Here is a 14,723-nt window from a genome sequence, read left to right on the forward strand (position 1 = left end):
AAGATAACCACTTCCGAGGACAGTAATGTCAAACTGAGCTGGCTTGGCCTTTGTTGACATTTGGGGTTATTTCCGCAGTAACGCTCCTTGTCATCGCCAACGAATGGGGCAAATTAATTTTCGGGAAGGCAGATGTGGAACTGAGTCAGCCTACACCACAAGACGTGCGGCTCGTGGAGAGCCTGAGAGCTCGGCATGTTGGGAAATTTTGAGCGCGGTCCAGAACGGTGTCAGAATGCCTCGGTTACATCGCTGTTTTGTGTTGAGCGGAATGCTTGATTTTAATGGTCTGCGTTACGTAAATGTGCAAATGGAGCGTGAAGCTCGAGTTCTGATGCTTGGAACCCGCTCCGTGATTCTTCTCCTCCCAGAGGCTGTGCGTAATTGTGACATTACCAATGTGCTGTCGAGTAGGATAATGTTTACCTTATGTCTGTTACGTGTATGTACTTTGTACTTTGAGGTGACGTGATTTTGCCTAGTTTTAGCAAATGGAAGTGGCTGTGGAACAGTGTGGTGATTGGTAAGAGTTAGAGTGGATATTTGGTAAAACAGCTAAGGAGCAGGACAGTGATGGTCAGCTGCCTCCAGAGATGGATGGACAAAGCCAAGCATGTTCAGAAGTTTCTTCAAAGGTATTTTTGAATGTAAAATCCACACTGTTACTCTCACAGTGCTGATGACACTGTGTCATTTCACCGTCCAATAGCATTTGTTATATGGCCAGCCAGTGATCCCCTTTCTCACTGAAAACAGCAGAAAAGCAGAAACCGTCATGCCATGTTTTTTTTTCTTTTTTTCTTTCATTGGGTAGCACACGGCTAAACCATCGCCGGTGTGTCCCCAGATGAATACTTTCACGGTGAGTACTGTGAAGTGATTTTTCTGTTGACTTAGAATGCACAGCGCAGCCCGGAAATGAGCCGTTGCAGAGCGTGAAGGCGCCGGGTCTGCTTTCAGCACGGAAACGATCACGTGAAGCTCGGATCACTGTGACAGGCTCGCTGGGCTCGGCCACACGTCTCTGTCACGTGTCGTCCTCCCCCGGGAGACCTTGTGCAAGAGGAGAAGGGCTACGCGGTTAGCGGTGTCCTGTTTGTGGCACTTTATTAGACGCACTTTGTAAGTTGTAAGTGGTAAGCTCTGGATCAGTGTCACCTAAATGACAATAGTGTAATGGGATGTAAAGGCGTGTGATAAGTCCGGGCTTCCCGTGGCTTAGCCCCCGCCCCTTTTTCACCGTAAACTCTCGCACGCGCTCACTTTCACCCCTCGCCCCACCGCCGCCGTCTCCGCCCTGGCCGCTGTCTCCGCCTCGGCCGCCGCGCCCCCTCTCCCGCTCCGCTGTGGCTCGACGCCACTGCTCTCTGATTCCTCGGTCTGCCAGCTTCCAGCGACCCCCTCCTCAGATGCACACACATAAATCATTTACACTGTGCGCACGCATCACAGTCTGAATTCACTCATCTTGTGCCAGCCTCTCAGCGGTGAGGTCATCGAGGAAACATGCCGTAATCGTGAGCGTGTCGGCCCGAGTTCAGCCTCACGCTTCTTTCTTCCTCAGCGTGGAAATGGATGGAGAATAGCCTGGACCCCCAGACAGCTTATTTTCCCCCAGGGGTCCCGCCTCTGTGAGCAGTGCTTCATCAAAACTCTCCTAATGGATCAGATTACAGCTGGCCATAGTTTATTAGCCTTGACTTCTTTAAAACCTTCATTTTCACTGTGTCTAGCGTGTGTATTTTTGCCCTTGGAGTGAAGTCGAAAGGGTCATTCTGTTTTCAAGCTGGGGTTTCATGCTTCGGTGGTTCTGTCATGGAAGTGGTTTCTGGTATCTAACATGGCCAATTACACATGGACTTGGACATAACTGGACATAAATGTTAACCTTGCTGTTCCCCAGAACCCCATTGATTTTCTGGTCTCGAGGTCTGGGATCTGACAGATAAAACTTAACACGATTACTGTTATCAAGAGCCAGAAAGTGTTTGTTGCCTGATAACCATGGCTGAAATGTGTTAACATGCTCCCGTGTCTTTGCCACATAGAAGTAGGGCTGGGCGATATAGCCGCCGCGATACATCGAATAGCTATTTTTTTTCCTTTTAGTCATACCTGATGCGGAAGCACCCCTCCAGTTTTCCGAGGCCATTTGAAATGTTTCCGGGGGAAAAAAACGCCATTCGTATCTATTCAATGTTGATGTCACAGCAACAGCACTGTGCTGCTTCCATGTGGTAGAGAGAAACACATGGCTACAAAGGTAAAGAGTGAAAACATATGCTATGTGTTGTTCAAACCTAATAGGTAAATTAACAACATATAGATACAAGTGATATATTTCTGCCCCGGAAGCATTTCACTGAACTTTGGAGGTGTGCTCCTGCATCAGGTATGACTAACGGGGAAAAAAATACAGGAAGAAACCTAACGCCACACACCGGGGATAGCTGTTATTGCGCTATAAATATAGCCGTTGCGCTACATCGAATACTTATCGCCCAGCCCTACACAGAAGTTAAGCGGACATTACATTACATGACAATTCAGTATTGTCACATGTACAGAGGGACTTATCAGTGCATCTAATAAAGTGACACAGAATGTTGCACAAACAGGATATCGCATGTAAATAAACACCAGTGCCAAACACAGCGCTGAGATCACAAATGTGTGCTTAGATTTACATGTCAGTGCGAAGCATTATGTAGGGGTTAAGGACAATAACATTTCAATCATAAACACATACCACCCACATGCAAGTAAACCTCCACATACCCAGTTACTTCCTGATGATATCCTGAGCATGTCAATCACACACTCATTCCCTCGTACGCTCACTGACTCACTCACTCACACACACACACACACACACACACTCACGCACTCACTCACTTGCCTGCTTATTCACCCACCTGCCCTCACACCCACATAAACACACACACACACCTCTCTTCTGTCCTCAGCCCTCTCCTCTTTCTGATGTATCTTCTGGTTGTATCTTGGTTGTGTGGCCATGTTGCGTGAACCTGATACTGAATCTCTTCTTGAGGTTTGAAAGAGGCGTACTGTGTCCTGTCAGAGGTGAACTCACATTTATCTGTGAAAAAAGATTAAAGCCTGTGGATGCTGTTATAATCAAAACAACATTCCTTATCCAGGCATAGGAATCAAGCATTTGATAATGGCAAGATCCTGGGGTGGGGATGGGACTTCACTTTTTCACTTGAACTGTGACACTTCCATGCTCCCCCCATTTTTGTGTGCATGTGTGTGTGTACACGCATATGTGTGTTATGTATGCATTTGTGAGTGTGCATGTGTGTTTGTGTGTGCATGTACATGCGTTTGGGTGTTTTTGTGTGTGTGTGTGTGTGTGCATGTGTGTTCCACAGGCAGCATGACAAGCACTCCACCTGTTACTGCTGCTTCTCCTGGTGCTCAATAGGACCACTGTCCTGCACCACCATATGGTCCAGGGAGTTTTATTTCCACATGCATTCTCCTGGCTATCTGCTTGTAATGTTTGAACAGCTGTGTCTGATAGTGTGCTATTTTAAAAGTGCTTTGCGGCTACGCAGGAGGACTGAGTCAGTTTAATAGGAAGTGTATTATACTCTTACCCAGATACAGATGGACAGTGAGTTGTCGGTCTCCATGCAGCCAGTGTCAGTCATTCTAATGGGAGGTTTTTTTTTCCCCCTCAACTAAAAGGCTCGCCTAATCTTTTAAGAGTATTGTGTTTCTCAGCTGCTTGATTTCACTTTCAACAGCGTGGTTAAATCTGCATCCTGTTCCATAAAAACGAGAGTTTAATGGTAATCTTGTAATCCATGTTAATCCGCGGCTGTTGATTGTTTATCTCGGGCGAAACGCAAAGGCCACCTTGTTCGTCACGCTGCCGGTCTCGGTGTTCTAAGACGCACTCATCGCCTCTCCTTCTCTCCTTTAGGATCTGAACACCATCTACGTCCATCTCTACCACATGGATGTTCTCGCCCACCTAAGGGAGCACCAGCTCAGGTGAGATTAAGTCATCCCTCCCCATTATCTGTGCTGAAACAAGCGCAGGGGATAAATCTGCCCGCCGCGGCCGTGTGACTCACTGCTTTTGCATTAGCCCTAAGCATCTCGTCGGACGATCCCCCAGCGTGCCCTTTGTCCCTTAAGACAGCCGCACACCCGACCCGGGCGCTTGACGTGTGCCGAGACCCCGCTTGCTTGCTTAGCTGCCAGCTGTGTTGCAGCTGTGAGGCAGTTGTGCAAAGCATTAGAATCTACAGTACAGCATTGAATTATTACATAACACTTTTGCTACATTATTTTAGAAGCCCCAGGACAAAGGTGTGCAGCTCATAATTCAACACTAAATGTTTTGAAACATCTGTATCATGCAGCACATACAATCTCTGAGAGGCAGTATTTGCTCAATATTACATTACATTACATTATTGGCATTTAGCAGCCACTCTTGTCCAGAGCGACTTACATAGGTTACAGTTTTTTAAATGTTACTCATTTAAACAGCTGGATATTGTTATATTATTGAGGCAGTTCTGCCCAAGGGTAAGCAGTGCCCCAGTAGGGAATCAAACCAGCAACCCTTCGGCTACGAGCCCTGCTCCTTACCACTACACCACACTGCTGCCCCTTGCTCCAGGATTGCTCATTTCTCTGCAGCGTATGCAGTAGGTGTCTGGGAACGCCTGGCACTGCCACGCAGACATTAATCTGTGCTAAAGGATGTGGTCAGGTCTGCACTGGTACACACAAAGGCTTGAGCTGTTTAGGAAAAAGGACAAGAAGTGCGGGCCTGGCCCCCCCTCCTCCGAGAGAGCCAACGGGGGGGGCTCTGAGGTCCGTAACGAGCGAGTTACAGATGGGCCGGGTGCCTCGGAGCCTTCCCCAGCCGAAGCCGAATCCAGACGAGGCCGGAGCGAGCCAAGCTTTAAAGCGAGGCAGGGCTGCGCTCAATTTCCTGGCCTAATTAGCTGGCTCCTTTGGCAGCGCTGGGTATGGATACCAGATCGGGTGTTCTCAGACACCTCCTGCACGAGCTGCAGAAAGATGAGTAATCCTGGAGCAAGGGGCGGCGGCGTGGCATAGTGGTTAAGGAGCAGGGCTCGTAACCGAAAGGTTGCAGGTTCGATTCCCCTCTGGGGCACTGCTGCTGTACCCTTGGTCAAGGTACTCGAACCAGAATTGCCTCAGTAAATATCCAGATATATAAATGGATAAAGTTGTACCCTATGGAAGTCGCTCTGGATAAGACCGTCTGCTAAATGACAATAATGTAATGTAATGTGCTTGCACATCTTCCGGCACCCGCACGAAGGAAACCACCACAGCCAGGCTGCAGGCTGCGTCTCTAAACCGCGGTTGTTTTCTTGTTTCAGGTCGATGTGCACGTCTGCGCGCTACGAGAGATACGACGCAAACCACGTCCTGTTCTAGTAAGTAAACGGGGCCATACTCCAGAGCGGCTGCCACTTGCACGCCAAAGAACTCAAACTCATCTTCCCTTGCATAACAGTGGCCCTTTTTGTTGCATTTTTTTCAAGCACCTTCACACTGGCTGCCACATGAACATCAGACATTGCATCACGTTTTAGACATGCTCGCTTGGAACGAAATCTTTCTTCCACATAAATAAATTAATCTCCTCTCGTTAACCTTTTCGTATTTGCCGCAGAAAGATTAATTGCCTCAGTGGATCTGCTATGTAGCCTTTATTAAAAAATTTGGGGAGAAAATATTAAACATGGTTGCTGTTTTCTCAGTTTCTCATTCTTCTCATTTTAATCGCAGTATTTTCTTTAATATTTAATCTCAGAGGCTCGGTAGATTAACCCTTTAAGTGCATACATCCTAGCCATGCTGAATTCGCTAAATCCACACCGAGCGCCACAGGTATTGGAAGTTATGAGAAAAAAAACACATTAAAGCATATTATGACAGAGGGCCTCCTCATGAATCTGTAATGGTATTTAATGATTTTCACCTCAGGCTGCTTTCAGCCCTGTAATGTGTTTGGTTTATGCGTGAGGTTACCCATGTCTTCACTTGTGTTGTGTTTTAAAGACACTGCAGTAAGGTTAGCCTTGTCCTCACTGGTCCTTTATTTTGCTGCAGGAAGGTTACCGATGTCTTAACTTTTGTTGTGCTTTAAAAACACCGCAGTAAGCTTTTAAAGACAATGCAGCAGTGTTACCGAAATGCTCACTCGTGCTGAGTTTCAGAGTCACTGCAGTGCCACCATCGGCATCTGCGCTCCCAGGAGGCATCCCAGTGTTTGTTCTTCTCATGGAGTTCTTTTGATAAGCAATCGCGGGCCTGAAGGGGCTCTTTAGAAATGTACTTTGGAAATAACACACACCACTGGCATCACGCGAGCCTTTGATTGCTGTGAAAATTCCCCTAGCTGCCTCGGCCTAACGGGACCGGCTCCAACGCTGCGTTTGGAATGTAACGCCACGCCGTCCTTTTTTTCCCCTTCTCTTCTGTCTTCCAGCCCAGACAACATCTCCACGTGCTGGTACATCCTGCTCTCGGGGTCGGTCTTCGTGAAGGAGCACATGTTCTTGGCGAGATGCTGGTACGTACCGCCTAACGAGGCGCCGCCCGATTCAGAATCGCACAGAAGAGGGGAAAGATGTGAGGAAGGGTTTGGCTTAGAGTCCCGTCCCGTTGGCAGCGTCCGTCAGCTTGAAGCCGGCGATCCGTACCGATCAGATAGCGCCGCGCCACAGGCATCGGCGAGATGGGAGTGTAGTTAGGATCGACCGCGCTTTATCGGGGTATCGGAGGACACGCGGAGCCTCGCTGTCTCTCCCAGCATGCCCCTGTTCCTGTTTGTTTTCGGGCGGGACAGCGTTGGGTACGGCAGGGGGTGCGCTCCTCGTGACACAGCTGTAAGGAGAGGAGGAGAGGGCGTTTGCTGATTGACTGCAGATGTCTCCATGTGGCTCCGACTTGCCAGTGAAGTTTCACTGCTTGTTAGTGTTTGCTCCAGTCTCCAATCAGCCCTCCCCTCCCCCCTAACCCCACCAGCCTGTAAAAAGTAGTTTGTGTGTTTGTAGTTGTGTAGCTATGTTTTAATAGGCAATCGACTCCTCTTTGCATTTGTCCAGCTCAGATCTAAGCACAAACTCATTCCCAAAGTTGTGTCTGTGCAGCTGGCGTAGGTGAGGTTTCGGAGGTGCAGTGGTACCGGCCCCCAGCCCTCCCTGGGCGGCGTGCCTCTCAGAGGGGGGCCGAGCTGGGGCTGGGACGGCGGCGGTACTGGCGGTAAGCTCCACAGCATTCTGCTTTGCGCCGGGGCTGCAGTGCATGAGAGCCTGGTGCTGCGCCTTGTGGAGAATGAGGGCAGAGAGACAGACGGGGGTAGCCCCCCCACCCCACCCCTCCGAGACCGCATGTGAGGGGGGGGTGGGGTGGTGCGGGGGTTAGATGAGTAGATGAGGGGCAGGGGAGCGAGGGGGGGGGGGGTCGCTCAGTGGGGGGCCAGCGGGAGGGGCTGGAGTGGGGGGGGGGGGGGGGGGGGGGGTTGGTGGCTGGAATGCGGAACTTCTGGCAGGACGGTGACTGAGCCATGTGGCTGCAAGCACATCCAGGCAGGAAATGAGCACGCTCCCTGCACAGACACACAGCCGCTGGACTCGCGCAGGCGACCAGACGCGGCAGCAAGAGGCTCCCTGCATAAGGAAACGCGCTGCCTTCAATCTCCACGCCTCACTCCTGGACTCCTGAAAGTGCTTTTCAATGGATTTGAACAGCTGAAGTAAGTTTTGAAGGCTTGGCTCTCTCCCTCGGATAGCTCTGCATTTTGTTCCCGGAGAGCCTGGAATGACATCAGTATCAGAGGAGGTCCCGAGGAAGCCGACCTCTTGCTGGGTTTGTATTAGTTGTTTGTTTTCCTCGATTTTCTCCATCTTGTAACAAAAGAGAAGTACTCTCTCTGGATCTGGATTCCACGGCATAGGGCGCTGTATTTACAGGAGCTGAAGGAGCGGAGAGAGGACTCTGCATTTAGCCGCTGCCTTTTTTCCCCGAGTCCTTGCGGCCTGGGGCTGTTTCCAACTAAACCTCTGTCGCAGGGGTGTTTGAATTGTCCCCACATGGGCTGGCTGGTTTGAATTTGGCCCATCTGCAGAGAGGGGTTAGCCGGTTGTGCTGACCAGCGGCAAAGCGGGCCCTTGCACGGAGCGGGGGCCTGGGAGAAGCCGTCAGCTGAGATCTGGCGAGGCGGCGTTTGCAGTCTGACGCAGTCCTGCACACAAAGTCTCCCCCCCATGCCTCCTCGCTGCCGCGGTGAGCGGAGCAGCAAGTGACTGATCTCCAACAGAGGGCCCTCTCTCGTCTCGCGGGCCGCTGTTTTGATTCTGACAAAACCACAGCCCCTTCTGCTGTCGGACAATTTTTCCATCCCGTCGAGGTAAAGCGAAACTTCACGGCGGGCCGGTATGAAAGCCGACGTCAGTTAAGCAGGAGAGGGAGAGAGATTTTAAAAAACAGGCATTTGTTTATTCTCGAAAAAACAGAATCACTGCGTCGCTCTCCTCTCCCGGCTCAGCGGTGAATAATGCCGTCCTGGGTTTAACGACACGCTTTGCTCAATGGTCTGTGCGACAGTGCATGCTCTGGAGAAGTAGGACATGAAGTGTGACAGATGGGAATGCTGGCGCCGGGGTTGTGAAGCAGTTAATCTGCCCACTAGTTAGTAGCTGCTAGGTCTGACAGTTTAAACTTGTGTGGACTCTGAGGAGAGCAGCACATCTGCCACAAGGCTTTTTTATTCTGAGTTTTACACAGAAAGAACAGGATTACAACATTAATTAATGTGAAGTCAGTGCAAATTTGGTCAACTAACAGTTGTCGGAATGGTTCCTGAACCAGCCTAACTTTGCAGCATGACACTAATTACATTTAGTTTGTTTCGCAATTGGAAGGCTAGCAGCAGCACCCTCGCACAAACCCGGGATCAATTGATTTGTGGTGGTGATGATGACGGTTATGGTGGTGATAAAGATGCAGTCTGCCTCAGCGTCTCTATCGCCTGCTGCCGCAGTGTGTTGTGAAAGCTCAGATGGTGGCCGGCGTGCGGTGTGAACCTGCTAAAGGATGTGCTTGCTCAACAGAACAGAAAGCGCGTCTGAGGAGCAGAGAGAGAGAGAGAGAACCTGTGGTTTCTGCCTCTGGTGTCAGCGCCGTCCGTTACCACGGAGACCGGGACCCAAAACAAAGATTACCCCGCTGCTGTTTTTTCCCCGTTTTCCATCATCTTTTACGTGACCGAGAAAGTTTGCTCAGTGCCCTGACGCTGTCTGTGGCCATCTTGAGAATGTGTAAATGGGGATTTTCTGTGTGCATGATCTTGTAGGCCTGAGCACTGTGCTCTCATAGACACAGCTGTTTGTTCGCTCCAAGGGGATTTGGATTTTTGATCATTCTTTCAGATTGTTCAGTGGTTCTTTGTTATGCAAAAGCATGTTACAGGTAGATGAAGCGGTGTTATTAATTCATTGATTAAGGTGTGATGTAGCACAGTCAGTATGCACATATGGATTTGTGAGTTTTTGGTATATTAATTCAACAGTTTGTAATGTTGATTTGACTGGCATGTAATTCAGTTTATTTTGCCATTTACTCCCAGCATGTTGTGGTGCTTGCCTCTGTGTGCATTGCACCCCCCTCCACACACACACACACACACGCACACACGCACACACGCACACACGTACACTTCCTATTTTAAGAGATGGTGATGACTAGTGTGCTCGGATGTGTGACCACTAACAGACAAAATCCCTCTTGCTCCAGACCAGTTTCTGTCTCAGCAGGCTGTGGTTTCTGTTTAGATTTAGATGTTCCAGCTTCTTTGCAACGCTTGGGCGACGTCGTCGTGTGTAATTCTGTCTGCTGTAGTGGTACAAGCTTGGTGCTTGGAAATTGGTGACAGTAGTTTTAGGTTGTGTGCGTATTCCCTTTGTGGCAGGGTTTCCTGCAGCGGTTGACACTAGTGATTCAGTATCCATATGGTTACTTGCCTAACCTGGAGCAGGCAAGTAAGTGCAACGCTACTGGCTTGTTCCAGAAACCATGCTGACATCCTCATTTTTGTATTGTGGATCGTTGTGGGTTTTTTTTTTTTTTTTTTTTGTTCTTACTCTCATATTTTTGTTTATATTTCATATAATGAATAACTTTCTGGGCCATTCTTTCCATTTTACCCCCATTGAAGCTGAGGTGAACCTCTTTCTGTCCATCGGAGATGTGTATTGAAGCCGCTTACAAGATAAGGCAGCCAAATCAGTGTTCTTGAGTGTGGTCATCATGGCTGGACCAGTCACTGAACTGATCAGTTAGTAAGCCCTGGAACCATCCAGTGTTAACATGCAGTATGTCACTGCTACGGTTCCAAATGAACAACTGCATTTTATATATGCGTGCTCTCTCACATCTGTAAACACCGCCTGTGCCGTCTCCCGGTACACTCCCATCGGCCTCATTGTTCTGGGGGGAGTTTGATGTTCTGGTCCACGACATGGTGGACGTAATTGTTTTGGCGGAATGTTGGCCTCCATGCGCAAGGACAGATGCACGGATCGCCTGCCTGGGGCCGAATCTATTGATGTGAACGCCACGGTGACAGGGAAAAAAAAACAAGCACGCCGGAGAGCACGACCATGCGAGGAATACATTATACATAGCGGCGGTTAGGGATGCCGAAACACTTGGCAGAATCCCTATCAGCTGACAGCAGGGTCTGACCTCGCTGGAGTGTGAAGAGAGTTGTCAAAACAGGCCCGACTCCAGGCTCATTATAAAGAACCAGTCTTTCCTCCGCTGGCGGAGGGGAGAGTCGGAGAGAGAGCCCGTCCTTCATGTTATTGATGGAGAAATGCGTGCGCGGCGCTATGCTAATATAGTCGCTCTTCTGAGGAGTTGAAGAGGCTTTCCGCCTCACATGGAGCGGTCTGCAACGGATACCCTCCAGAGACCTGTGGGAGTAATGGTGGGGAAACACTGTGAGAAGGCGTGGACAGTGCGGGAGATGTCTTTAAGGCAACGGCCTGGCGAGCCTCCTGTCACTTCCTCTGCTGAATTTCATTATTGTGAAATAACTTTTTTTTTTTAACATATAACAAAGAAACTGCTATCGATTGTCTTCCTCTTTCTGGGTGTTCGGCATCCGTTCTTAGAAAGGAATGTGCTGTGTTGATAGTCTGCGTGCCAGCGTGACCAGCATGCTTTTTCGGCGCAAAGCGCCCCTGGCACGCTCAGGTTGTCATCGGCTGAATTCGGATGGCGTCGGAGGCAGGAGCAAACTGGGCGTTCGTTTCCTTCTTTCGTTTTTTTCCCCCTTCGGTCCGGAGAATTACCTCCCAGAGATCTGCGCTCACATGGATTTGCTGGTTAAAGAAACCGCTAAGATGAAAGGAGTTGCCCCCCCCCCCCCCCCCCACCCAGTTCTCCGTTGCAGGAGATTGGGTTTGGGGCCCCCCTCGCCCCCTCTCACCCTCTCACATGCGTGATTAGACGCACTCTCTTCCAGCACTTCTGTGGAATGTGCTGAGGTGCCATTTTTCACTTTAATTGGAGCGGGGCTATTTTTTCTTGCAGTCCGTTAGCTGCAGTGGTCGATTATTATTATATATTTTTTTAATGTGACACGGTGAAGATTAAAAAGAAATAAAAAGAAGAGATGAGATGGAACGAGCCTCAGTAATAACCTAAAGCCAATGTTCTCCCAGCTTTCCCTCTCCCCCCCCCCCCCTCACTCTTTCCCCCAGATTGAATGTGTTCGTCCGCTTCAGAAAGGAACGCTGGTGCTATGTGTGTGGTGGGGAAACCAAAGCGTAACGTTTAGATGTGAGATGCGCCGTGTCAAAGGCAGCGGTCTTGGGTTTGGCTTTAGCTGCGCCCGGATAATTGAGCTGGAGTCAAAGGATCTGAGCTGTGTGTGAAGGCAACGGGACCAGCTGTGCTCTCCTCAGAACCCAGAGACCCCGCAGACCTCAGATGTCAGCCCAACAGGACCTTATTGAACTGAGCAGAGAGGGAAATACAGGGGCACGTGTCAGCGCACCCATAACTGGCCCTTATGTGATCACAGGCTGCAGCTTTAACCCGCCACTGCAAGGCTACAGGGCCAATCCAGTGCCCTCCTCACACTATGCATTATAAACGGACTCTCCATTTTGGTCCAGCATCAGTAGGCTGGGAGAGCATACCGCTATATTGCCCAGTGTATGCTCTCAGCCTTTGGTTAAAGAATTGACATCGTGCAGTCAAAGAGAGACATCACTGCAGCAAATTAATAAACACATGCAGAGGTGAATAAACTTCAAGGTTCATATACGATAGTGGCAGTTTCTACACCGTAGTTGTTTAGTGAAGTGTTTGTCTAACAGATACATAACAGTGACCCAGAGCAGATGTGGCATGATCACTAAGTTGTGAAATAATTAAAAATACTAATAATATCAGTAACATTTGAATCAACAAATCATGTTTGATTCGACTGTTATAAAGTAGTAGTCCGGTTGGTAAACGGCAGGATGAGAGGCTCCGATCAGGAGGTACTTGATATTTGACAGAGGGTTTACACGGGGTGCAGCAGCCAGCAGAAGTTCTTATGATGCAGTGCACAGGATTTGGGGGCAGCTTTGTGCGCTGCTTTGTGAGGCTGATGCTGGCTTCCTGTCCTGGTAGGATTATAATCGCTAAGCAACGCAGCAGAAATGGCACCAAACTGGGCGTTCGCTCAGAAGGGGGGGGGGGGAGCTCATGAGCCAGCAGAGGGGTTGGAATAGACGACACCATCAGTTATACTGGAGCGCGACTGAAATTTTTTTTTTTAAAGCTCAGCCAAAAAGCACCTGCAGCATGTATTACTGAAACAGAGAGTTGGCTACGCTCTTAGAAGGGTACTGTGACCTTTATTTCTGTCTGCAGTGACCTCTGTAAAACCTCAGACTGCGTTGTTGCTGTAACACGTTTCCTGCCTGTGCTCAACGGGCCCTGCCCTCGGTCTCGGTCGCGGGTCTGAGAAGCCCCATGATGCACCGCGTTTGCCCTCCGCTCTCGTAACGTGCCGTTCTTTTGCTCTGATCCACAGCTTTGGCAAGCAGCTGGGCGGCAGACGAGGCTGTGAATGCATCACTTTGGAGCCGTCGGAGATGATTGTGGTGAGTGCGTCCTCTGTGCTGCGGTGACAGGAGAGAGAGAACGAGAGAGAGAGAGAACGAGAGAGAGAGAGAGAGAGAGAGAGAGAGAGAGAGAGAGAGAGAGAGAGAGAGAGAGAGAGAGAGAGAGACAGAGACAGAGACAGAGAGAGAGAGCGAGAGAGCGACAGAGAGAGAGAGAGAGAGAGAGAGACCCTGGCACTGCAGCACTTCCAGTGGGCAGCGAGCCCAGGCACACGGACCCCTCACTCTGTCCACACACTCACACACTGTATCTGAAATGGATAGTATACAGGTGCCTGCTCTATTTTTATACTCTCTTACACTCACACACTGTATCTGAAATGGATAGTATACAGGTGCCTGCTCTATTTTTATACTCTCTTACACTCACACACTGTATCTGAAATGGATAGTATACAGGTGCCTGCTCTATTTTTATACTCTCTTACACTCACACACTGTATCTGAAATGGATAGTATACAGGTGCCTGCTCCATCTTTATACTCTCTTACACTCACACGCTGTGTCTGAAATGGATAGTATACAGGTGCCTGCTCTATCTTTATACTCTCTTACACTCACACACTGTATCTGAAATGGATAGTATACAGGTGCCTGCTCTATTTTTATACTCTCTTACACTCACACACTGTATCTGAAATGGATAGTATACAGGTGCCTGCTCCATCTTTATACTCTTACACTCACACGCTGTATCTGAAATGGATAGTATAGAGGTGCCTGCTCCATCTTTATACTCTCTTACACTCACACACTGTATCTGAAATGGATAGTATACAGGTACCTGCTCCATCTTTATACTCTCTTACACTCACACGCTGTATCTGAAATGGATAGTATAGAGGTGCCTGCTCCATCTGTATACTTCCTCACTCAGACGCTGTATCTGAAGCGGATAGTACACAGGTGTCTGTTTTGTTTGCCTGCTCATACACTCCCACGCACTTTCATGCACTGCATCTAAAGTGGATGGTACCCAGATCTCTGCTCCATTCCCCTACTCACTCACGCAGTTCCTCTTGCGCTCACGCACTGCATATGAAATGGATAGTACACAGGAAACGGCCGTTTTTGGTTTGCCTTGGAGTGATTCCCTGGTTATCAACAGGAGGAGGATGCAAAAGACGGCCCAGCTGCCTGTGACTTGGCGTTGCCAGATTAGCTTCTCCACAGCACAGACAGTAGGAAAACAGGCTGTTCCCTAAGGTGCTGGTGTTGATCCTATCCTGACTTGGTGGCACACAGAAGCCTTTAGACCCCCGTCCCCCCCCACCCTCCCCGCCTGCTTTGTCACACACCACCCTGCCCTCCTTTCCGCTGTTGTTTACTCAACAACATGACCAACCAACAGCAACAGGACTGGCTGGAACATATGAAAAATGCATTACGTCATTGGTAGATTTTTCCATTTACATTTTTATGCTTTTTCTCGTTTTTCACTCTGTTTGGAAATCCCCAACTGTACATGAGACTTGTCTCCTTACTAACCCCCCTGTGCTCGTGTAGGAGCA

General features: G+C 49.3%; 1 protein-coding gene across 2 annotated transcripts in view; it reads left to right on the plus strand.

Moving 5' to 3' along the window:
- The window catches only part of LOC118774716 (rap guanine nucleotide exchange factor 6-like), a 91,581-nt gene that overhangs the window by 15,971 nt on the left and 60,887 nt on the right, over positions 1–14,723 (plus strand). For both annotated transcript variants that reach the window (XM_036524159.1, XM_036524160.1), the window contains exons 2-5: positions 3,953–4,023; positions 5,397–5,453; positions 6,512–6,595; positions 13,121–13,190. In XM_036524159.1, coding sequence (XP_036380052.1) covers positions 3,953–4,023; positions 5,397–5,453; positions 6,512–6,595; positions 13,121–13,190 — 282 coding nt within the window. The remainder of the gene's footprint in view (positions 1–3,952; positions 4,024–5,396; positions 5,454–6,511; positions 6,596–13,120; positions 13,191–14,723) is intronic.

This window comes from Megalops cyprinoides, chromosome 3, assembly GCF_013368585.1.
Source record: "Megalops cyprinoides isolate fMegCyp1 chromosome 3, fMegCyp1.pri, whole genome shotgun sequence".
NCBI lineage: Eukaryota > Metazoa > Chordata > Actinopteri > Elopiformes > Megalopidae > Megalops > Megalops cyprinoides.